Source organism: Syngnathus leptorhynchus, chromosome 15, assembly GCF_054491065.1.
Source record: "Syngnathus leptorhynchus isolate UIUO chromosome 15, UIUO_Slep, whole genome shotgun sequence".
Lineage (NCBI taxonomy): Eukaryota > Metazoa > Chordata > Actinopteri > Syngnathiformes > Syngnathidae > Syngnathus > Syngnathus leptorhynchus.
In genome coordinates this window covers 4,225,843-4,251,125 of record NC_141209.1, presented here as the reverse complement: position 1 = coordinate 4,251,125, position 25,283 = coordinate 4,225,843, and the positions used below count along the sequence as shown (strand labels likewise).

The 25,283-nt window shown below is 43.1% G+C and overlaps 3 protein-coding genes across 3 annotated transcripts; 2 read left to right on the top strand and 1 right to left on the bottom strand.

Annotated features, from left to right (window-relative positions):
- The first annotated feature begins 1,919 nt into the window (after positions 1 to 1,919).
- On the top strand, positions 1,920 to 8,723 carry grhl3 (grainyhead-like transcription factor 3). Its single transcript, XM_085932405.1, has 15 exons — positions 1,920 to 2,023; positions 2,936 to 3,113; positions 3,180 to 3,244; positions 3,578 to 3,845; positions 3,914 to 4,153; positions 4,542 to 4,653; positions 4,742 to 4,836; positions 5,334 to 5,492; positions 5,632 to 5,707; positions 5,817 to 5,938; positions 6,512 to 6,537; positions 6,781 to 6,866; positions 6,948 to 7,033; positions 7,115 to 7,179; positions 7,896 to 8,723. Exons 1-15 carry the CDS (start codon positions 2,007 to 2,009, stop codon positions 8,011 to 8,013), a joined length of 1,713 nt encoding a protein of 570 aa, XP_085788531.1. The 5' UTR covers positions 1,920 to 2,006; the 3' UTR covers positions 8,014 to 8,723.
- A 131-nt stretch (positions 8,724 to 8,854) lies between these two features.
- Positions 8,855 to 13,210, top strand: cldn23l (claudin 23-like). The gene is made up of 3 exons (XM_085932406.1): positions 8,855 to 9,152; positions 11,027 to 11,076; positions 11,508 to 13,210. The coding sequence occupies exon 3, from the start codon at positions 11,577 to 11,579 to the stop codon at positions 12,330 to 12,332; it is 756 nt and encodes a 251-aa protein (XP_085788532.1). The 5' UTR covers positions 8,855 to 9,152; positions 11,027 to 11,076; positions 11,508 to 11,576; the 3' UTR covers positions 12,333 to 13,210.
- Positions 13,211 to 13,552: 342 nt separating this feature from the next.
- cnksr1 (connector enhancer of kinase suppressor of Ras 1) lies at positions 13,553 to 25,052 on the bottom strand. Its single transcript, XM_085932552.1, has 21 exons — positions 24,778 to 25,052; positions 23,975 to 24,132; positions 22,995 to 23,197; positions 22,832 to 22,916; positions 20,041 to 20,085; positions 19,833 to 19,952; positions 19,104 to 19,163; positions 18,954 to 19,019; positions 18,733 to 18,861; positions 18,505 to 18,617; positions 17,628 to 17,752; positions 17,371 to 17,534; positions 17,225 to 17,258; positions 16,987 to 17,162; positions 16,828 to 16,901; positions 16,679 to 16,750; positions 16,381 to 16,451; positions 16,200 to 16,261; positions 16,039 to 16,126; positions 15,787 to 15,968; positions 13,553 to 15,239 (listed from the first exon to the last, which is right to left on the bottom strand). Exons 1-21 carry the CDS (start codon positions 24,827 to 24,829, stop codon positions 14,778 to 14,780), a joined length of 2,541 nt encoding a protein of 846 aa, XP_085788678.1. The 5' UTR covers positions 24,830 to 25,052; the 3' UTR covers positions 13,553 to 14,777.
- Between the last annotated feature and the right edge of the window lie 231 nt (positions 25,053 to 25,283).

Genomic DNA, 25,283 nt, shown 5'->3' with positions numbered 1-25,283 from the left:
GCACTTAAACTTTGAAGTGGTCCTATATCAACCCCCAAACAATGTCTTTGGTAAATCATGGTTGGGAAACCTGTTTATTTATTTATTTGAGACCCCCGAGGGCCATCCTAAATTTATATTTGGATATTTGGAGAAATCTCACTTGTACATCTTGTCTATTTTGAGCAGACCCACAAAAAACTTTCAAAAAAAACATACTTAAAACAAACAAACATTTTGGCTTGATCTAGCTATAATAGGTTCAAGTAGGTTAAACGGCTCTGAAACAAGTGTCACATTGCAAAATAAAAATTGGAAGGCTTTTCTATCATGAGTAGACCCACAAAAAACTGTTTAGATTTGAAACGAGGGCCTTTCTTTATCTATAATGATCTGTCACTTTGGGGCAATGTAGAGTTTCTGGGAGTGGTTCCTTGGTCCGAGGGGTAGGGACATTGAAGGTTAGAAGGTAGAGGTGGATTGGGGGTGATGGTGGTGGTGGTGGTGGTGGTGGTGGGGTGGGCTTGGAGACTCTCTGCTGTCTGACCGAACAAAAATTGACAGCGGCATAGTTGTCCTAAGGGGCTTGAAAGCACCTTACAGTTTGTTTGGAATTACTCAAGGGCCGCATTTCTTTTTTAATTTTCTTTTTTATGTAAGGTTTCACTTTCCTACCATGTGGTGCACCATTGCACAAGTAGCCTCTTTGAAGGAGCGAAAATAAGAGTAGGAAGGGGAGGGGGGGTGAGGAGAGAAGTGTTGAGAGAAGCCCTTCTCTGTGGCGATGGCGCGTAAGCGCCATCATGACAACGTCTGTTTGTGTGCCGCCATGCTCGGCTGAATGCACACCCATGCGCATGCACACACACACACACACACACACACACACACACACACACACACACACACACACACACACACACACACACACACACACACACACACAAACACACATTTTTGCATACAGGAGCATATTGAACCGATGCATGGCTATGAGTTTCTCAAAGAAAAATAAAACTCCTATCTACTCGCCCATCTTTGACAACTTTCACACACTTGGAAATGAAAGCAAAACAGATTATGAAACAATATGTAGGTATTTGAGCTTAAATTACAAAATGTGTATGATTTCCTATTGGAAATAAATATTAACATAGGACAAAGAATTTGTAAAATATTAAAAAAGTTTAGTTACATTTGTCATATTTTTTTTCAGACACACTGATGTCATCTTTAATTGTAAGTTTTCATTGCAAAAGTGTTTGGATGATGCTCATGGAGGAAATGACAGCGAGGAACTTCAACATGCGTTAAACCAGATAAAGGGAAAACCGTTGACGCCTTGGAAGAGAAACCCATTGCTCCTCCAAGTTTAAAATGCATCACTCGTGCATTAGAAAGGATTTTAATCAAATTGCTTTCAATAATTAGCATGAAAGAATGAAGGTGTGCCGGGCAGGGATAAGGAGGAGGCGTCCTTCTCTTACAACTTGCTTTTGAGCCAATGCCAGTATGTGTGTGTGTTGTTAGAAGACACTTTAAAAAAAAAAAAAATTGTGAGAAATGCTTTGCTACAACTAAAACATTTGTCTGCATGCTTTAAAACATTTGGAAAAAATGTAAGATTGTCCTTTAATTCGTATTTCTGACAACCAATAAATGCACCAAAACGTCTGTATGAAACTGGAATGGGATTAACATTTGAAAGGCGCTTTCAAATCTCGCCCCGTTGCTGACATTCAGAGCACCTCAGATTGTCTTGCAAAGTGCTGCACATGCAAAGGCAGTTTCTCTATATCTTCGGGCTGGAGGGGGTTAATAATCTTACACCTGTCCTATCCGACACCTGTTTCAGGAATTTCAACCAATGGGAGGAGAGCAGAGGAAGCCTGCCGCTGGTATAAATGAAATGTGGGCTGCGTCAGGAGGCAATCAAAACATTCAAGTCACTCGAGGCTCTTGTCATCCAAAAAAGTCAATCACAACGAACTTATAGGAATCTATTCCAGCTCACCTGGACTGGAGACATGACCAAAGAGACTGAGTAAGTCTTGTTTCGATATTTTACATCTGCTGTGGTTCCAAAAAAAAAGTTCAATGATATGTTTTGGATCCCATGCTGCCATCCCTCCCCTTCTTCTTGTATCTGCAACGAGACCCCCATGTGAAAGACGCTTGACTTAAAAGAGGGATGTTTTTTTTTTTTTTTGCTGGGAAAACTGATATGGATATTATGGGATGGTTGGGTTTGCGCTTGTCGTATTAACCTAGAGGCCACGGCGCACAAAAGAAGAGCGGGAAATAGGAATCTCCTTTGGAGGTGTTGGATGGAGACACTGGGCAATGATCATGTTGAATTACATAAAGGGGAAACCCAAGAAGACCCCCCCCCACACTCTTTAGTGTCTGTGGAGGTGTTTGCAGTGGATAAATGGTGGTTTGGAGGTTTGCGAGTCGAGAACAGGTGCAATTGAGATGCACCGAGATGCAAACCTTCAAAGTAGCTGCCGTCAACACACTTGATGAAGTGTTTATCCAAGGTAAACCTTCAAGGGATGCTTCATTTGGTGGGCGAACGGCAGGATATTTATCCGACGTCGCGCTCGGTCTCTCCAAACAAATCCAATCCTCTAAATCCCGAGTTTGGTTGCAGGTGAAAACCGCAAGCATCTCTCTTAAGAGTTTGACAAATAAAGAATGTTTGTGTAGGATTGAAGAATGCGCTTTGGTCTGCTTTCACTGGAAACCACAAAGTACAACATGCGGGGATGTTTTGTCAATAGGGTGGGAAGGGAGTTGTCGGTGGGTGGTCTTGTGGCTTTTGAGACACTTGTCGGATGTTACTCAGCTCTGTGGTTTTGCAATCGAAACCTTTCGCAGCTCAGGGGCGAGACTGTGCGCTGCCCCGGGGGCTCAGCTACCGTGTGTCATTAAAAATATGGCTTCTTCCACGCAGAACTCTGGGAGTGGTCTTTCAGAGCGAGAACTTCAACTATAACCGCTACAACACAAACTACACCATGGAGCCCTGGCCGTATATGGATAGTCCCATGCCCGAGGAGAACCTGGCCAAACCCAGACTCCACCCGGGAGACGACCTGGCGGCTATAACTATGCTTTACGAACAGTGCAAGGTAAAACCTAACCAAAATTCATTCCCGAATCTTCATCTTCAACATTTTGTCATTTTAACCTTCCAGAGCCAGAAGGACCTGAAAGTTCCTGCCTGCAGTCGAAACAGTAGCATCTTCAAACCAACAGAAAGGTAAGAAAAAGAGGGTGAGAGGTAATCCTCAAGTCAAACACGGTCCAAACTCAAATCCATCATCAGCTTTGCCTTGCTTAAAGAGTTACGCAACACTTGAGTAGACAATGGCGCTCCCCTCCTTGTGTCCCCAGTGAGCCCCTTACCCTGCAGTGTTCCCCTTCAACATGTTAAACACCCCACGGAGAAACTCAAACAAGAACTGGATTAGGATACAAATAGTACCCACCCCTGACTCACAAGTCTTTGCAGTAGCCATGTGTGCGCTCAATCAAGTGCTACTAGGCTATCTGCTAGCATCTTAAACCACCCGCTTACTCTTCCCCCTTGCAGGACTCCAAGCAATGATCTCATCTCACTGGAGACATCCGGCAACGTCATGAAGATCCTTTCGGAGAACGTCCCCACCGGCTACTCCCTTGAGGTCTTAGGATCCAAGCAGAGCGTCTCGCTGCCCGTTTCCCTGCCCCCCAACTCCGACACCTACGCCACCCTGACCAGCGTGGCGGCCGAGAGCGACAAACAAGAGCTCAATATCATCTTCGACTCTTTGCTGCAGAAGTGGCCCGAGAGTAGCGCGTTCCCCAACCCCAACGCGGAGGTAGACCTCGCGACCCGCCAAAGATTTTTCTTTGCAGTCTCTAACATGATTACATATCCCATTCTTAGACTCTTACCTACAACGACCCCTTCCCCGAGGACCACTCCAGTCCCGTCTACTCTGGCTCCTACTCCGGCTCCCCACCCGAGACGTACAGAAGCGAGTTCCAATTTTCCCTGGGCGCCCCGGCGGCCTCCTCTTTCAAATCCAGCGAGTTACCCATGGTCTACCTGAATAAGGGGCAGTTCTACCCTATCACTCTACAGGGAGTGGACAACAACTCCTGCGTAACTACAACCAAAGTCAAGGTAAAAAGACAGATTGTTCCCAAATAAGTGTCCCTCCCAACGAACCGGCTCTTGGGTGACTAATTAACTACTCACACTAGGCCAGGACAACTCGTGACATTTATAGTTAATGCCGCTACATTTACGTGAGGTAACGTGTGTGCAAAAATAACACTAATAAAGCTTAGGAGGAAAGGAAGGTGTGGTATTTTGTTGTTGTTATAAAACATAAGGTGATAATCTTTTCTTTGTCAAGCACGTACTTGGAAACGAATATACAGAATCTCGTGGCGAGTCAAAGTAAATAAACCACGACAAAGGCGTTGGAGTGACGAATGATTTTGCCATCCAGTAGACATTAGATTCTCCGCTCACGTGTTTTCCTTTCTATTGTTTGCTCCTACGCTAGACGGTGGTGATGGCTGTGTTTGAGAATGACAAAACGCCAGAAATGCAACTTCGCTTTTGGAACCACTGGCATGCGCGTCAGCCGACTGTCAAACAGAGGGTAATTGACATTGGTAGGTTGACTCCCAAAACGACACAAACAAACAAACAAATAAATACTCATTAAGCCTCACCTCACTTTTTTTTTATACCGTATCATAGCGGACTACAAAGAGGTGTTCACCGGAATTAGCAACATTGAGGAGGTTGCCTTCAACGCCCTCTCCTTCATTTGGAATCCCCATGAAGAAGCCAAGGTAAAAAAAACACAAACACACATATTAAAGACAGTGCGGACAGGTGAAAGATTTAGGGGGGGGGGGGGGACAGGAGGAGTGGCTGAGGAGGGGAGGGTAAGAATCCAAGAAATGCGTTTTGGCCCCGAGGCACTGTCACGGCCGCAAAGAGCCAATCCTCATTTCCCTGTGGCCTAAAGGTGCTCAAGGTGCGGCTGTGGGTGAAAAACCTGCTGCGTGTCGAGTGAATCAGGAAGACAAGACGCTATTCCCGAGTTATACAAGCCACCCACAAAAAAAAGAAAAAAAAAGAAAAAATAGTCAGCACCTTATATGTGTTAGTAACTCTGATTAACTCCTACCCTGGGGATAAAAGAAAATATGAATAAATAAATAAATACGTGCATAAACTGACCAATCAAAATAATCCAGAGGCCTCAAACCTGCCATCAACCCCCTCAAGCAAGATACGATGAAACCAAAAAAGAAGGCTAACGCTGCCGATTTTGTCCTTGCAGGTGTTTATCGGCATCAACTCGCTAAGCACTGACTTCTCATCGCAAAAAGGTGTGAAGGGCCTGCCTCTCAACCTGCAGATCGACACGTACGACTTCAGTTCCGGGAACAATCAGCTCATACACAGAGCGGCCTGCCAAGTCAAGATTTTTTGCGATAAGGTATCTTGTCACATTCAATCTCGCTCAAGATAAAGACAAACGTATACCTTCGCTTCCCACTGCCCCAATTTATGAAGTTGTCAAATTTGGAGATACAAGCAACTTGAAGATCATTTTCTGTTCTTTGGCATATCTTCAGGGAGCTGAGAGGAAGATGCGTGATGAGGAGAGGAAGAGGACCAAGAGGAGAGGCAAAACGAACAATGACGCCAACGGTGAGTGTTGCTAAACGTTAGCCTCCAGCTAACCCTATTGAGGACAAGCACGATCAAAACCTTGCCTCACAAATCAAATCAATTGTGATATATATTTTTTTTCTTTCAGCCAAGTCTTTAGTGAGCAGCTCAATGGGCAGTGACTGCACTTTCTTCCAAACTGTGGATGACCGCATCACCCAGCCGGTCCTCTTCATCCCAGAAGCACATCTGTCCAGTTTACAGCGCATGGTAGGCTTCCCGACTGTATTTCTTGAATGAATCAAAGTTACCTCCCCTTTGGAATGAGTCATATTCCCGACCCATCGCTCATCCCTGAAGACAACAGCTCAGGCACGAGGGGAAAAAAGTGTGGGAAAGTATGCGGTGGGAAAAGTCGGTGTGGGAAAAGGGAGGGGATAGTGAAAGTGAGGTGAGCTAATTGTAGTCGAAACCGGGCGCAAGTCGCTGCAGAGCCGATGTGGGCCTTCACACCTGGCACATCAGCACCTCGCAAGACCCGTGCGCCACCCTCATCTTATTTCTCACACACACGACGGCGCTGTTCGGACAAGTTCGGCGTTCCCACACTGACTCGTTTGTTTATGCATTATCGTGAGTTCGAAAACCTCGGAGGCATTAATAGCAGCATCTTCAGACAAATCAGCGAGCAGCGTCTGGTCTTTGTTTTCTGGTTGAGCGTGAAGGTTATGGGAAACAAAGTCTTGCGGTGATAACATTCCTTTGGGTAAAAGAGGGGAGGGAGGATATGAAGCAATGTTTTTATCAGACGTCTAATCGGATCTTTGTGTCCTACTTTGGCAGGCCCCGCCTATGGACGAGAACGAAAGGTGAGCGTGGAAAAAAGTTACTCCCTTCCTGTTTTTCCGATGCCCCCTCAAAACACTATTAAGAACAAATAAAAACATCTTGTCAAATTCCTTCACTGCTAGCTCAGTTCAATATTTGACATCTATAGCCGTCAATGGTAGTGAAGGAGATAATCCAGCGCACACATATTATTTTACAAATTTAAATGATCGTTGCACCCCGATATGCAAATCTCTTGAGTAACATGTTTTGATTTTCTTCAGAACTTCTATGAAGAGGTTGTACTCGGACAGAGAGCAGAGCAGCTCTCCGCCTAGCAAGCAAGTACGCAGAGATGAGTCCCAAAGAGGTAAGAAAAGAAAATGTCACCAATTGGTGGTTATCAAAGCCAACCAGTCAAGGCTTTACGTTTGAATTTCTTTCCCAAAAGTTCTGCTGTACGTGAGGAGAGCCACCGAAGAAGTTTTCGACGCGCTCATGCTAAGCACGCCAACGGTGTCGGGCCTACGAGAAGCTGTGAGTACATTCGGATTATCCAGAATTCACCGAATGTCGTATTGGCTTTCGGAAGACACTGAACTCTTCTTCCGTCGTCAGATTTCAGAAAAGTACGGCATGCAAGAAGACACCATTGGGAAAATCTACAAGAAATGCAAACGAGGGTGAGTAGCTTTTTGTGTGTGTGGTTTTTTTTTTTTTGTTTGTTTGACTCCACGATGAGTTCCTTTGCGGAATCTCAAGTCGGCAGACCGGCTCGGTTGGTTGTTCGGTTTGGCCCGGCCTCAAGGAATGCGTTAATTGCGACTCCCCCCGCCCCTTGAGGAAAAAAAAACTATGACTATGAAAGGATATAAATATTACAAAAGTCCTTCAGATGAGTCACGCCAATTGTTATCTTTCCATTATCCCGCGAATCGGGCCGTTTTTCCACTGTTGTAATTCTATTTGACAAACGCAACCGTCCCAACTAAAAAAAGAAACACGGGTGTCGTTAAAGAATAAATAGTTGCGTACGGTTTGTGAAAAGACAGACAGTCTCCCTTCTTGTTTTCCCTGCCACTTGTCACCGCAGGGCCCAGAAACCAAGCCAACAGGTTAAGTTACATTCTCCAGCAATTCCCCCTCCCTCTTCGTCTTCAATCCGCCTCTAGCCTGCAGGCCAAGCGCATGAGCGCACCGCTAATTCACTCATTATAGTCTTTAAAGGGGTTGCAGGTGAAGGTTGAGTCAGGGAAGGAGAAGAGTCGGACTGACGATTTCCCAGACGACGCGATTGCGGGTTATTGACGTCGGACGATTGCGTGACCTACTTTCATCATGTGCAAACAAAAGTTTTATTTTGCGCAATTGCTGATTGAATTTTTTTTTTTGCGTGCAGAATTTACGTCAATATGGACGACGTCATCATCGAACACTACACCAATCAGTCGGCTTTCCTCATCGAGATATCCGATGTGGTCAGCGGTCGATTCCAGGTCACTCTCATCGAAGTATGATGAAGCCATCATGGTTACTAAAGCACTACACCATCAGAACAAAACAAAGCCAGCCGGCCATGGACTGACCGTAATAATTTCAGACGTAAATATCTCCATTTTGTAAATAATGCTATCCCCCCCCCCAAAAAAGCAATTATGATGTCATACTTGTACATATGAGTTTGTAATGTAAATAAGTTTTATTATGACTGTTTTATACTTTTTTTTTTTTTACAATTCAATGTATTTCAGATGAACTCGGCGTTAATTTGCAGGGCGCTCCGACAAATAGCATTAGCAGGTTGCTATCGTCGTTCTTTTTAAATAGACCTGTCACCAAGGCTTTTTAATTCTTTTTTTGTTTTTTTTTTAATCACGTAAAAAACAAAAAGCCTGCTGATTACGGTTCTTAACTGCCGCCACCTCGTAGGTTTCCTGTTAGTTTCACCACAAATAAATTCAGAAACAAACGTCACACATTTCCCTCCGCAGAGTTAGTATTGCTCATCATTTATCCCCAAAACTGTGGACATTTCCCGTCATAGTATGAATGTAATGTGTTTGTGTGTGTGAGTTTTTTCTTTTTTTTTTTGTGCTTCCTTGTAAGTTACGCATCATTTCAAAGCGAACACGTATCCCTGTAATATTTCATCGTATACATATGCAAAATTGTTGCATTGGTCATATCTTGCCAATTATTTTGTAAGAAAATAAACAACTGTATGAGATGTTTCTTTGGCCTGTTTTCCTGCCGCTTCACCTCCTTCACCTCCAGTTGAGACTAATAAGATGCTGTTTGAAGAAATATTGCACAGCACCATACCATGATAAACGTTGCCCCCCCCCCCCGACTCACTCTAATGGGCAGAGAGAGAGAGAGAGAGAGAAAGCGTCTCGCTCCTCTCCCCCCCTATTTGGTTCCACTGGCAGCGGCAGGCAGACTGCTCGATACCACACAGACACTGAGCAGAAGGTGAGATAGAGAAGCAGACGGGAGGGAGGCTAGCGGAAAAAGGGAGGACGCAAGGGCAGACGCAAACACAGGCTCGGAGACAGGAAAGGGGAGGCAGGCGGAATAAAGAGGAGATGCTTCCACCATCTGCGCCGTGTATGCTCTTCTGAGAGAAGCAAGTGATCTTCAGGAAGGCTGCTGAATGGCAAGTGCCTCTCGTGTGTGTGTGTGTGTGTGATCACATTCCCTGCACATGTGTAAGAAAGTGCGCATGTGTCTGGGTTGGCAACAGTGTGTTTATTCCCATTCATCACAAGGGGCTTTATTTTTGCACTGTCCTGTTGACACCTCCATTTTTTTTTCTTGTTTGGTTTATTCTCGCCTGGTGCAGATGTCTTTAAATGGCTTTTGTCTGTCAATTGTACTTGTTTTACAGAATTTACATTGTGTTTTATTTGGATACTTTTCATTTAATTTGACTATGATTTGTGCATTTTTTTTATAGATGTTTGTCTTTTTTTTATAATTACTATATTTACATTTACATGTATTCTTTTTATATAATTTTTTTTTATTATAATCATAAATATTTGCTTTTTTTACATTCTTTATTTTTGTGTCACAGTATTTTTAAGATTCATTTTACTAACTTTTTTAAATGGATTTTCATTTTTTATTTTTATATAACAATACTTTTTTTTTCATTTAATACTCATTTTCATGTATCATTATATATTTAATTATTTCTATGCACTATTGTTATTTTGATATATATTTAGTCATATTTCACTTGAATATTTCCTTTTTATAATATTTCTATCCATCTATCTTTGATCAACTTTCAGTGACTGACAAAAGCAGTGTGTCACACGCATGCAGGCAGGCGCCTGTCAAAACAACGACACATTCATTGATGCCGGGGGTAGTTGACACTTTTGTGCATACGTGTCAGTGACATTTAATTTCCTGCTAACTTCCCGTCGTGTCATGGCGCAAACGAACATTCGTAATTACTTACGCACGTACACGCACATACACAAACAAACACGCAGTACATTTCACACTTGCCTCACCACACAGGCATGTGCTGATTGAAATCTTCCACTCTCGGGAATATTCCACTCTTCCATTGTTTTCTTGTGTTTCATTTAATTCCCAAATTTAGGATTCATATTAGAAAACATTTTACCTCTAGAATATCATCTGAGTCAAGATGAGGTTTTATTCTGTGGATTTAATTTGACCTCATCAGAAGTAAATTACATTCCATAAAGTAAATCTAGCGTCAGTCTGGCAATGCTGTAATTAATCCTTCCAATAAATGTTTGTTGTATCATCAACTCTTTAGTGTTTCCCGTAAAAATAGTTTCATTGTCAACCGCCCAATTCTTCAGCATTCTTATCATCTTTGTCCTGCCAGTAAAAGACATAAATAAAATCCTAACCACCGGTGCGTGTATATTTTGTTTCCACTTATATTCCACTTCAATTGTGTAAAAAATGCAAAATATAAAATAATATGGCTAACAGCGATGAGTCCCATTCCTGTCCCTTACATTGTCTCTCAGTTTTTTTTTTGTTCTGCTCCACACGTAGGCGGCTTGACATTATTAATACTCAAGTGGACGAGAGCATCATCAAGGTTATTACAGAGCATCAATTGTCACGGAAAAAAAGACGTCACAAGTGCTTACCACTGATGACTTCCTAACCCGCTCAATATAAAATAGACATTATGGGGACCCCAAATCAAGTAAGCTCTCCAAAATGTCAAAGACACACGTGAATATAACCCTGACTTGGCATTGATTGCGTAACCTTTAATCAAGGCTTTGTGTCTGGCCTGCAGTGAAATACATTGAACGCATAACACTAAAACACCAAAAGGCATAAACATCACGGACATTTAATCAGGCGGTGCATAGAAAGAAGCTTAATAAGCTTTAGCCATTAGAAAGGGCTGAATGTTCGTTACAAGACGTTTCCTAGCAACAAGAACAGGCAGTGAGAAAACCTGCGTGCTCCCCATTCGGCACCTGAATCAGTTTCAATTTTTCATTCTACTCTCTCCTTTCTTAGAGTGCTATGAAAAGTCGTCGGCCTGACAAGACGAGCGACATCGTCCGGAGGTAAGGAATTGATCTGTTGGTCTATCCCATAGACTAAGTCCGGTCCTAGGGAGTAGCTGTCCTGACTGTTTTCCAGTTCTCGGAAAAATCACCTCATCAGCAAGCTTGATAATGAATCTGATCTTTTGAATCAGGTATGTGAAGAAGGAAAATTTCTAAAACAAGTAGGACAGTGACTTTCTAGGACCGGACTTACCACTAACCACAGCGACCAGTAAGGTTTTGTAATCATTGAGAGTGGAGTACCCCAAGGCTCATGTGTAGGGCCTCTACTTTTCCCCCCCCATCTTTATTTGGCTAAAATCTGTTCTGTCACTCTCTTAACGGTGCCTATAATAGTTTTGAAAGATGTATATAGGAAGTACCCTAGTGCCAATTGTTTATGTTGATGAAAGGTCCACTGATAAAAGCTGCTTTCCTTTCCGGAGCAGATGGTTCTTCAGCATTCCGCCACATCGGCTCTCTCGATAAGCGTCTGAATCTGCACCGTTCAAGGAATCATGGTGATGCAGACTCCGGCGTCCATGGTGATGGGGATTGTCTTTGCCCCCTTGGGTCTAGTCCTCCTCTTCACTGCTGCGATCACACCTCAGTGGAGAGAGGGCCACACACGTCTGGACTTGGCCAGGCCTGGTTTTGTTTTTCTCAGGACAGTGGTGAAAAGCCACAGTCCTGGGGTCAGGCCGGGAATGACGGACAGTCTGCTGCTGATCCGTTCAGATGGGCTATGGGAGAGTTGTCTGCAGTTGGAGCACTCGGAGCTGAAGCAGTGCTGGCCGGTGGCGGGTTCTTATGAGCGAGACCGTCGGGTTCGCTTGGCGCAGGGTTTGGTCCTGACCTCCTTGTTCTTGTGCGGCACCGGTATCCTACTGGCCTGCATCGGGGTGCGCTGTTGGACAGATCTCCCGCTACGAGGGGTGGCTGCCACTGGGGGGCTCCTAGTGGTGGTGGCCGGGTTGCTCAGTATCACCGCCCTGGTGGTCTACACCCACAACCTGCGCAGGCTGGGGACAGAGGACACCAAGCAGGACCCGAATAACACTAGATTGCCTCAGCTCAGCTTACGTCCGGCCGGTTCGCTCTACTTTGGGTGGTTGGGTTCGTGCTTACAGATATTAGGAGGGGGTGCCTTGGCGCTGAGTTTCAAGAGACCGAGATGCAGAACCTGCCCGGAGTTTGCAGCCTGTCCCGCTTGTCAACCGTGCTCAGAGATTCGCAGCAAGCCCGAATCTGACATGTATGAAGTCAGCTGTTAGAATGAGACTGTGACTTTCAAACTCATACATAATGGTAATCCACTACAGGGGTTCTCAAACATTTTGGGTCCAGGTACCAGAAGGAACACCCTCATTATGGCAAAGGTCAAAGTCCATACACAAAGGTTTTGTTTTCCTTATAGGTGCCTCACAATGAAGCACTTTTTTTTATTTATTTTAGACATAGGCCCGGCCTGACTAAATGAAGCTCCTCCCTTCAGTTCGACATACGGGTTTGACAACAAGATGCCACCAGATGGCGCCAAAGCTACAGCATTAATTGAGACATGGCTTTGGCCTGAGCACAAAAACAGCAAATTAGCAAGATCTTTCACCCTAAAAGGCAAAACTTCAAGTATGCCAAACTAAAAACACCTTTTCATCGAAAAAGATCAATTTATTCATCCTGTGATGCCAGACGTACCGATGTGCCAATCAGGAGGAGTAATCGGCTCATGAACCTTTCCAAACTAAAACAGCTACAGCTCCCCAGTAGGTCCTCGTCTCCAGTTTAAGAACGTCTGAAACGGTGCGTCATACAAAGACACTTCTCCATGGCCTCGCTTAACTGTTGTGTAAGTGTGACAATTATGCCATTCTTCAGATGCTCGTTGCAGATATGACTGCTGTATGACGATGTTCTTGTGCCGCCTTTGACAGCCTCGCTTTGTACTGTTATAAATAAATAAAAAAAAATCATCACGCTGCATCTGATCATAACAACAGGGGGTCTCGTGTGTGTGACGAAGTTCCGCCCTCTACATTGGTCAACCGGAATGTGCAGTGAAGTGTTTTTGTTGTCTAACACAGTATTGAAGTCATAATGACGAATAGTGATATGAAAAAACTTCTAGGTCATAAACATAAAAGAAATAAAAAAAACTGAGCGTGCCTTCTTGTTTCTCGTGACCACATATTCACTGTCAACAAATCAGAATACCAGAACAGACGCCCACCTACAATGTGGCACCAGAGCACTATTTTTATATTAGACAGGGCATTAAAAAACAGCATATTTTTGAGCAAATAACTACTGCATGTTTTCATTTTTGAAAATGATCAAATACATTTGAAAATGCATGACCGCCTATGGTACATTTAAAAATAAAAATCCTAGAAAGGTTGAGGAAAAAGAAAGGAGTCTGCAAATCTTCAAACATTTGGAATAAGTCAAGTTGACAAACGTGGGTGATCATGACACTCTCATTTTTTTATTATGATGACTCAGTGATAATGAGTCAGTCCGAGCTTTTTAACACGTCACTACTTCACAAAGAATAATGGGACAAAAACAAAAACTCAATATAAACTCGTCACAATAAATTGGAAGATTGTAGAAAATTTCATTTATTTCAATAAAGTAGTTCAATTCAAAACTTGTATTACACAAGAGAGATTTGTTAAACACAGAGGGAAATACTTTCCACAAGGCCAATTGATAATTACTTACTGTAATAAAAAAATAGTTTGATAACTTCCTATGCAATATTGTAAATTTGCAAAATGATGAATTGTGGGTTTCCGTTAAAATGCTCAAATATTTCACTCTGTGTAATGATTGTATAGTTTCACTTCTTTCACTGTATTGTGATTTCTAAAGATCAAACGGAAAGAAAAAGGCACTATGTTGGCAGTACATTATCTGTGCAAATAATTCCAAATGTCAATTAACGGGCATCTGCAGCAGATATCTTAAAAATTATTTACACATCACATTTTTTTAAAAAGCATGTCATATGGTACATATTTACCTAAAAAAAATTAAATATAGATTTTTTTTTTTATACTGATTGGCAACATGTTCAATATGTAAACTTGTACTATGGCAAGTCAAGGTCTAAAATTTAACAAAAACAATAAGCTAAAAATTCACAGGCACATGTACGTAAGTCGAGCCTATAAAATTTGCTAAGATACAGTAATATTTTCTTGGAAATCCCCATGAGTTGTTCTTGCAGGAAGAACAAGAACAAATGCAGACATACTGAAGTATGTTCCAATTTAGAAACATCAAGCTGTCTCATAATCACACCCAAAAAAAAAAAAAGTTACAGTGGCGCCTTGACTTACAAGTTTAATTACATGACCGCTTACAACCCTAAACAGTTGTATCTCAAATCACCTTCCCCTATTGAAATGAATGGAAATCTCATTAATCGGTTGCAGAAGTCATACTTCATAAAAAGCCTAAAAGTATGAACAATAAAACAGAATGGAAAGAACTCCCTACATTCGAAAACAGCTCTGTACTTTCAATTCCTCACTTTGTGAAAATCGTCTTATTATTTTCAAACGGACACCGCCATTTTGCGTTATTCATACTGCGACACATTTGCATGTCGGCATTTCCAGGCAGCATGAACGAGGCTCAAAGTCAATCTTTCTTGTCAGTGTTGAAGCTGACAAAGGTTTTGACGTGTATTAACACACACACAGAAGATGCGTTCAAATGTAGAAATAAGTGTCGGGCGCCTCTCCGCTCTCCCTCATCTCACTCAGCTGCTTGTTGATGGATTCCTGCAGAGAGCCCAGTGAGAGTTCCAACTCGGGACTGCTGCTCTCTTCCACCGGAGAGCCCTGAGGGAGCTCCAGGAGAACATCAGAAGGCTCGGCGTCCACCAGCTGCTCGCCGTCGCTGAGGTTCAGTCTGTATGCGCCTTTTGTCTCTGCAGTGCTTGTTTCCGTAGCAACCGTTTCCAAGGCAACCTCATCGGCAGGCCCGACTGGCGCCGCGACGTTGCCGGCGGCGGCGTCTGCATCCCCGATTTTGGAGGTCCCGAGAGAGGCCAGTCTCTCGATTTCATGAATGAGTTCTTCGTTCTGCTCCTTCCACTGGCGATATTTTGAGGCCGTCACGGCGGAACCGTCCAGAATTTTGTTGATCTGCTGTAATTCAGCTTCTTTGGCCTACCGAAGGACAAAGGGATTTACATCCACAGAACTGACTACCTATCAGTCTTTCTGTCGATGAGAAGGGACCAGTGATCCAAAGCGGACAGTTCCAACTGGGTGGGCATGGAAGAGGTTTTTTTTTTTAAGATTAGGGGGCCAATGTCGACATGAAAAATGTTGGAAGTTGGACCATTTTAGACACCTGATATTCGAACCGGGATTTATTTGTATCATATAGACAGAGTGTCACAATAAAGCGCGTGTTGTGATGGTGACAAAAATTGGCAAGTCATGTTGTAGCTGTAAATATAAAAGTATATATACAAAATATATAAATATATGAATGAACCATCAAAAATCCCTTTCCCAGTCTTGTTGTTATTTTACAGTTTGCAATGTCACCAAAAAATATAAGTATCAAAGTCAGTGGTATGCTTGGCATGTTGCTTCTTATGAATTTTTGAATTTTTTTTTTAAATGTGGTCATGTTTTGCACTCCATCGAGCTTCTATTATTTCCTAAACGCCATCAATTAACAATCAATTCCAGGAAACTTACTCACCTTCAAGGTGCTCTGTAAAGCCCGAAGCGTGTGCGCTTTCTCGTTAATGACGGGGTTCTTATTGCGCCGGATGAACGACCTCCTGAAGTGGTCGTGCGTGAACGGCTGCTCTTGGCCCATGAGTGACACGCCTCCTTCCTTGATGTTGTTCAACATCTTGCCCATCTCATCTTCTGGGGCGGCTGCAAAAAACGACCGTATGTTGAAGTTTAGTCAACATTTAGTCAAGAGCTGGAGTGAACGTGTTCGTACCTTTGCTGCCCCCTGTTGATGGACTTGGCAATGGCACCTTCATGTTGGTTTTGCGTTTGGGGCGCGGCAGGGTGCTGGCTTGTACTTTCTGCCGTACATCATCAACATCTATTAGGAATAATTGCTCATCAATAAGTGTTCCCTTTTGCAAGTGCACTGACCTTATTTCTCCTGCGGGGCGATGGGGATCCCTCGTTTTCTGATTCTGTCTCACTGTAACACTCTGTGATGAATAGATGTACACAGTCAGGTATTTTTATTTATTTTTTACTAGAATTAAATTACATTGTTATTTTTCTATTACTGCATTAAAAATGTAAATGCTCTTCAGTAGGTAGGTACCTTCTTCACTGTCTGGGCCCGGGCTGAACTTCTTATGCTTTTGAATTGCTATGATGAGACAGTTTATCCACCTGTAACATATTAAAAAAATATATAGAGTAGTTGATAAAACTGACTAAAGCTGTCATGTTTTACAAGTTTATCATAAAAAAGTCATAAATGTGCTAATGATGGGTGTTCTGTGTGATACAACCTGCAGGGGGCAGTGTGTACTCACGGAAAGTACTGACTGTAGCGTTACAATAACTTTTTTGTCATTTTTCTAATAAATGCCACATTCATTTCGGGCCCGACTTACTTGCTCATATCGCTGACGTTGTCGGCGGCGAAAAAGAAGTTGTGAAATCGCTGGTGTCGCATTTTGAACACACTTGGGGGGAAAAAAAATGACTGAATTAATCACAATGTATATGAATCCCGAAACTAAAGCATCGTATTTGTCCTTACTATTTCCTCTTATGCTCGCCAGCGCTTTCTATGGTGTAACTGGCGATGTTGACCAAGCCCTCTGCCTTCTCATCCTGAAAAAGAAAAAAAAAAATGGAACACCATTCTCCATTTTCTACACCAGCGCCTCCATTCTCATTTCCCCGGATTGACACTCACCTGTTGGCTGGTGTACCAGTAGAGAGACGCCCCCTTGAGGACGAACCAGAAGCGTTGCCACTTTTGGGCGATGAAGACACTGCTCTCCTTCCTCTTCTTCCAGAGCCAGCCATCGCAGTCGGGCAAGACTATTTCTCGGCAGGACACGCGGCGTCGACTGAGGGTCGCCGTCATTCCTGACATAAAATGATCACTTTAGTGATATGAGATGAGAAAAAAATGGCTTCTCACGTCATACCTTTGAGAGAGGTCTTTTTTGTTTCCTGGTGTCCCTGAGAACAGACCAAAAATGTAATAATGAATTACTCAACGCATTATTATTATTTTTCTTTTCCACAATTGGTTATTCGGCTGTGATGTCATTTCCTTTGCCGCGTGGCCCACCATTTCAGGACAAGAACTGACGCTGGCTCTCTCTTGATTTAGTGCCTGCAGTGATAAACTTCGATGGAATTCGAATGGCGAAACGCTTTGCGGTGACGGCGAGCTCTCTCCTCTCCGGGCGCGGCCCGGGGAAAGTCTCGAACCGGCCAGACTTTCAAACTCTCCTGTGAAAGGAACACGTCAGCGACGTTACCTCAGACTTTTTTTTTTGGAGAACATCAGGAAGGATAATTGTGGGTAGGTTCCTAATGTTCTACCTGAGACCGAGAGAGCGCCTTGCGGGGTCAGCCTGCCTTCGAGCTGCTTGTCGGCAGACAGCTCTGACTCCTCTTGCCCCATAGGCTGCTCCCCCGCCGTCACTTCAGGCCCTTGAATGGCTCTCCTGCGGAAACGAAACACACACCGACTGACATCAAAAGACATCAATGGTACTGTAGAGCTAAAACGCGACCGACTTAAAATGGATGGATTGCGTTATAGGTCAAGGGATGGTTTATTTATCAGGGAGTCTGTTCTCCATCACATCTCACCCTTGCTCCATTACTCTCTTTCCTCCTTTTAGGCCCCAATTTATTTTCCCAGGAAGGCATGGCTAACTCCCTCAGCTATTCGTCTTCCCGTGTGTGTGTGTGCAGGGTGGAGTTTATGGCATTTGCACTTTCCTTTCACCTACGGTGTCCAGGCTACTGCTTGTCCTGGCAGATGAATGAGAATAAAATGCCGCTAGGAGGTTGTCTTCTAATGAGGGAAGCGCAAGTCGGTACTGTCTGGAAAGAAACTTGGCTTTGAACATCATGTGGGATACGCCTAGAAGCTAGATAGCTCAAATAGTTACAAAATGTGTAATAATTGGCTAGATGGGTGGTTTGTTAGCCTGCTAATTATTTGACTAAACAAATAGCTGAACAATTTTGGGAGGAGCTTCATTTAGTCAAGCCATAACCTTGTCTAATAAAAAAAAAAAAAAGTGCTTTGATGCCAACTTGTGGCCTTTACAGGTAATTACAAGCTTTTTTTGTGGGCCTCAATGACTCACAGAAACGGTCGGGAAATAAGTGATGTTAGCCACCTGGTTAGAAATACAGATTGGATTGTAGTTCCATGACAATAAAAAAAAATAAAAAAATGTGTTACCTGAAAGAAAGGGACCGGACCGATGCTGCTACCCTCTCAAAAATGGAGTGCCTCGAATTGTCCTCTTCAAGGTCTTCGTCTGAGCTCTCCCCTTTGTAGTCGTCGTCGTCCTCCTTTATACAAGGAAATTATCACAAACACCAAATTGTAAACTGTGTTTCCATGTTTGATATTTTTTGCAGTGTCTCAGTGCCAAGTTATTGTCGTGTGAAGGAGTCCTTGAATAACCTGCACAGGCAAAGAGCACTGGACCGGACCTCTGCGACAAAGTGAGCCAGAAGTCCTTTTTATGACCAGATTGACGCCGCTGGGATTCTCCTCTAACTTCTTTACAAGGTTAGCCCTGCTCCAGCCCACCTAAACCAATAAAAGATAGAAGTGGTTCGAAGGATAAATAAAGGAATGAATGCATTTTGTTTCCAATGAGGGGACAAAAAAAAAAACCTCACCACTATCTGGTCGTTGACTTTGATGACTTCATCTCCAGCCAAGATCTTTGCAACATCACTTGAAGGCTAAAGAATGATACACACATTTTTTCACAGATTTTGGAAAATTTGTTTTTTTTTGCCATCCTCAACATGATAGAGCAGTCTAACCTCGGCTACAGTTCCGGTCACATAGTGGTTACTGGAGCCAATGGACGTTATCTCGATGCCCTGAGACAAACAAAAACAATTAGGGAGGAGATAAAATAACACACACACACATACACACAGGAGCATTGTTCTGTCATCGCTGCGTGAAATATCGACGTCTGTCTCCAGATGTATCGACGGCTCGCTGTGTAATTAGCCACGAGCTAGCTCTGATTCATTATATTCGGCCACGGGAGCGAACTAATCTCACCCTGGAGACGCGATCAATAATATGGTTCACAGAGAAGATATACACTAAGCGACAAAACTGTTTTTTTTTCACGGAGAGATCGTTATCACGTAAAAGCAAAGAATATAACAATTATAATCGATAACACGGTGATAATGTAAAATAATTCAATACAAATTTTCTGCCATTTTTTTACGACTGCTTCTGAAAAGTGTGTGGTACAGATGGGCTGAATTGAATTGTTCATTTGAATAATAAAAGGATGTGGGAGGAGGTTGCTAAAAGAGGCAAAGAAGCAAAAAAGAAGCTATGATTGTTGCTTTGAGTTCATCACGTTTCATAAGGCACAAACAACCTTGGATAAAAAAAATATTAAAAAAAAGCCGGCGAAAATGTCGAAAGTGCTTTGATTCAAGACGGAAGAGAAAGTTTGGAGTGTTTGGAAGTTGATGAGATGTGAAAATTCAAATGGACTGAAATTAGAATGATGAGAACATTACCAGCTGGTCTCCCGGTGAAACGGGCACTAGGTCGACGCTCTCAAGCTGCGTGGTGTTGCTAAGCAAAGCCTCCGGACTGCTGTTCAGGATCTCGTCGCACACCAAAACTAATTGACGGCACTTAAGCCACAAGAAATGGGAGCGTTAAAAAAAAAATAATAATAATCATAAGAGTGGGAACAAGTAGTAGGAAATTAAAGTGACCTACCACGGAGATGATGTCCTTCTCTTTCTCGTAGACACTTGTACGTTTCTATCGGATGGATAAAATGGCACATGGTCAAAATGTGTGTCATCTGATACTGCTGATTGATATTGACTGGTAGAGGAAATGGGACAAGCTCAACCCAAAAAAAAAATCAGGCCATTTCTTGTTCACATCATCAATCCAGTAAAATGAAATTTAAAATAACACAGAGACAACTATGACGACATTTGTTGCACTCAAACATAAAATCTCAAATATTTGTCTTTTTAAATACACTGCAAGAATGTGTGCCGATTCATACGGCTCACTCATGAAAAAGAAAGTTTTGTATTTATCTTCTTCATCAAGGTCTCCTCTGATGTTATGGATAAAAAGAGACCGTATTGTGCTGTGTTGTGTGTGTGTGTGTGTGTGTGTGTCTTTGGCCCAAAGCTGATCTCTCCATGGTTGTCAAGGAAACAAAGACAAGCTATTATGTGGGAGTATGGGAAAATAAGGCAAAGCATTGGCACAAGATTAATTCACAGTTGAAATATGCAAAACACTTAACGACGTACGTTGTTTTGTTTTTTTGGTTTTGTTTGTGCAAACAGTGTCGAAAGCCTCCGGGTGCAAGTTTACATTCATCAAATATTTTTTTATTTGCCAGCAGGTCAACTATAAAAAGACTGTTGCATCGAGCAGCTTCTCGTTTTTCTTAACCTCAGTAAAGGTTACACGATTCCAATTTTAAACCTTGAATTAATTATTCTTAGAAGAAGCCCGAGTACCTGGCAAAAAAAATAAAAAATCATACCATCAGATTTACATACCTCAAAGGTAAATCCTCCAGATATTTACATCGCTATCCGAGTTCAAAGTTCACATCGCCCTTCAACTTTATTTGTACCTTTCCCTCCTGGCTGAGCGACTTGAATGCCGCTGCCGCCTCAGCTCAAGGCTGGCTGAGTGCAACAACGACGTGCAACAAAAGTAACACCAGCTGACTTCCTATCGTGGTGGCCCTCGGGCCGCTGGGAAGCATGATCGCGCTCACGCTTGACCCAACAGGAAATGAGAGTCCTTTCTTTGGTGTCAAGCATGAGAAGCTACTCCTGTGAGAGCCGTGACTGATATAATACTTTGCTATTAATGAGACCTGTTTGTAACACTTAGAAGATGCTGTCATGTGTGTGGATATGGAGGAACCATCAGCATCACTTTTCAATCGTTAAAAAATATCAAACTTTCTCTAAAAACATCTTTCTCCATGAAAATGAATGGAAATGCCATTCATTTGTTCCAGCCCCACAAAAAACAAGAAGACTTTCACCAATAAGTAGGCTGCAGTAATATTAGTTGTTTTTCCACAGCAGACAAAAAAAAATCTGCCTGTGGGTATTTTTTTTTTAATATATTTTTTCCTTCATGTGTTGCGCTGCTTGTGTTCATACATCCATTTTACTCAAGCTAAGAAAACTGACTGCATGATACATGCTAACCACAGTAGCATCCGCAAAATCCACCGAGTCGACAAACCTGAATCCGAAGCTTGAGAAAAGAGAAGCACGTGAAGTAATTACCTAAACCATGAGCATACACAACATAACATACAAGAATCCAAAACAGGAAGTGAGTGAACAATAGGGCGCCATCATCAAGTTGACTGTACACGGACTTATCATCAAGTTGTGATGTCGCCCATCAATCACATCCAACATGTGAGTGGAAAACATCCTCTGAGTCAGCTCTATTTTTCTCCTCCACATAACCGGACACTAAGACACTCACGCTCCTATTTTTGACTTTTTTTTTTTTTTTTTTTTTAGTTTGTTTCCAAATATTTTCCCTCCTTATTGACTGCATCATCATTTTCACAGCTGAAGGAATCGAATGAACCAGTCACATGCTTCGTCGATAACAACATCCAGGTTTTGAAAATTATCTGAGAGAAGAAGTAGACTATCATCTATTTCGAGAGGTATAACAACAGATTAAGAGAGCTAGTAACAGTACCTGTGCTGTGCCGGGTTGCAGTCCAAAACAGATCCTAAATTTAAACTCCTTTAAAATGGCATGCTGAGTTTCCTTTTTTTGTTCGATCCCCAATGCCTTTTAGCCTTCAATGTCCGACACGTCTCTTCTTTCTGCTGCTGTGTTCACGATAGAAAATCTCCCCAGGGAGTGAAAAGTTGGTCAGGAGTCACTGTGTAATCTCCTCCTCCTCCTTTGACGACAGTATCAGTCAATAAGTCACCCATCCGAGCTCATCCCCGTCTACTTAGCGTTTGACATTCAGCCTTTAAGGACCTCACGGGCTAATTTCTCCCCCACACCTTGAAAAGAAAACCCCTCTGGTAGTCACATGTCCACTGTCTGGCCCTCCTCCTTCTTTAGTCTTTAAGGTACAAGCGGCTTCAAATATGCCAGGAATGTGGAGATAACGTGTGTGAGGCAGGTTACAAAAAGGGAGCTTGTGCTCCTGTTTGGGTTCAGCAAGTTGTAGTTCCTCTATATGGAGATGTTGAGGAGAAAAGTCTTCCTCTTTAAAAGTATTAAAAAAAAAAAAACATGTTTTTCGATTGTGCATACAAGAGAAGCGGAAAGTAATGAAAAAAAACAAAACTTTCTGTATTGTAACTTCCACTAACAACCCTGGTTAAACCAGGCTCCACCTCAATGTACAAAGCTTGTCTCTCAGTCTAGATGCATCACTTTGACATATTTCCTCGACATCAATCTAGATGAGAGCTTTGAAGCAACTTCCGGCGCATCATTAAGACATTAGATGGATGGGAAATAAAACACCAACCTTTTGTACGATCGTCCCGAGTTCTTTGCAATGGCTCACGATTTTTTTGCTCATCTTGCGTCCGCTCAGATGCGAGAGTTTATACCTGACGAAACACAATCGAGTTGCACGCCATCAAAATGTTTAAAAAGTAGAGCACAACACGTCGACACTCCTTACTGACCTATTGAGTAAGCAGAAAAGTCCTTTGGCCGAGGGGATGAGCTCCACCACCGCGTTCAATACACTGATGGACAGCTTGGTGGCGCTCTGCCCGTCATAGCTGTTGTGGCGCCAACGCCCCTGGATGCCCATCTGCAAGTTGTTGGCCAACATTCGCAGCTTCTCCGCCAGGCCGTGCAGACTTTCCCCACCGTCGCCGTATGACTGACAGGGACGATTCACAAGACAATTTGAAATTTTAAAATTCATCAAATTTGAGCGCGATTGATCAAATTCAAGAGAGCAGGTTGCATTCAGGCCGCTCTCACAAGGGGTCAAGAGGTTCCACTCGGGCTTTGTTGTTACATATCAACCAGTGGCACTAATCCGGACTCCCAGAAGTGGCCATGAATTTTTCATGGTCTTATCCACGCCGCAATGACGTAACGGGGCTCTTGAACGCGTTCAACCTTCTCCATGTGACGCTGGCTTTTGTGAATGAGCGCCAGTCACAAGGCAAACAGGCGGCCGGATGGCGCTCTGTCGTGTAAATGCAAACGGCGTAAACTGCGCAAGTGGCTCTTATGAAAACGCGAGCGTCTGTTGTTTTCGTAAGCCTTCTCATTTATTGAAGGAGAATCCAGTCTGTGATTTGCCAACAAGGTTTAAGCAGCTTGAGCCTGCTCAGTTAGCCTACAAACACACTATGACTGCTTTAGTGTTATAAATAAACCTCCTTCACAAGTGCATGACTTTTTTCTTCTAGGAATGAAACAAACAACACATGAGACCAAAACTCAAGCCCGGTGAAGATTACATGCTTCTCGAAGGAGAACACGATGTTCTGTGAATTCAGCATTATACTGTAAATGATCGTTTCGGCGCTCCGGTACGAACATAAGTCATCGTCGATGCCCTCGAGACAAACATCCCTCGCCTCACCGTCACCATGGTCACGTATTGTACACAAAATACACGTGATTGTGTTTTTTCTCGCCTCACCAAAGAGCACAGCTTCTCCACGGCCTCGAGGATCAACTCCTGGTGGCCGATTTTGGACACTCCCAGCCGCTCCAGGTCCTCTGAAGTCAATTGGAGCAGATCCAGGCCAGATAGGTGCCAATCTGACAGGGCATAGCGATGCAAGGGTGCGTCCAAACCTGGTAGTTGGAATTAGGAGATGGGAAGAGTCAGGCTTTTCATACTGAAAGCCCATATTAGCAGGGAAAAAAAAAAAACAAGCCGGGACATGCAGCTGGAGCATTGACGCGAATTTGTATTGGCAAACCACAACAAAACTTTTGTTAACCCTTGAAAAGTTATTATATAAAAGTGCCTGTTTATTTAATTAGAAAATAATACATATGCATGGAAGAAGAAAGTACATAAGTATTGGGACAGATGAAAACAGTTATTTCCGAAATACAAGCTGTCACTAAGCCACTTGTACGTTATTGCAACACTTAGTAGTGACACTGTCGTTACCAAAACGGGCATTGTATATAACAGTAAAAGAAAAGTTTTAAACACAAGAATGTGTAGCTGTAGTTGCACGAATAGCTCTAAACTTTGAAGAAAAGTTTGATATTAGCATGTCACAACACTGAACACTTTACTCTTGACATGACTGTTATGGCTTCTCCGGGCCACTTCCTCATTCCACCTCCACCTTTCACTTCCCAAAGGATTCATGTGTATGTTTGCAATCGCCGCGCGTCGATTTGTGACTCCAAAGTAGCTTGGAAGCGAGCATAGCAACGAACATAAAGCAGGTGTGGTAGGCAGTGGTGAGAATTAGGGCTCACCTTGGAGCCATTGGCACACAGTCTCCTCGCTCCAGGCCGTGATCGGCTCCATACTCGGCGCGCTGCTCCACTCGCTCCCTGCCGCCTCGGCTGACGTTTACTTGGCCACCGTTGTTGTTGTTTGAAGGAAGACGGGGAAAGTGATTCTCGAGTCGGACGACGACGACGTGTGGCAACCCTTTGTTCAGGTACAGGTGGGTGGGAGTAAGTGGCAAAGCCCCTGAGCTCCCTCTCGTTGCCAACCAATGGTGGTATGACCCTCCTCCCCCCCCGTACTCCCTCCTTCGTTCACCTGTGGGAAGTCTTGAATAAAGTTGTACGCGCAATTAAGCAACACTTGAGTCACGCGTCTGTTGTTAAAGCTTTACGTTTGACATCTTTTGTCATTTGATGTATTTAATCTGTATTTTATTATATCTATTTTGTTTATATTTTTAAATTGTTGAAATATGAGGAAAAAAACGTTTTAGCTTTTGAGGATCTCCCCATGTAACTCAATGACTATG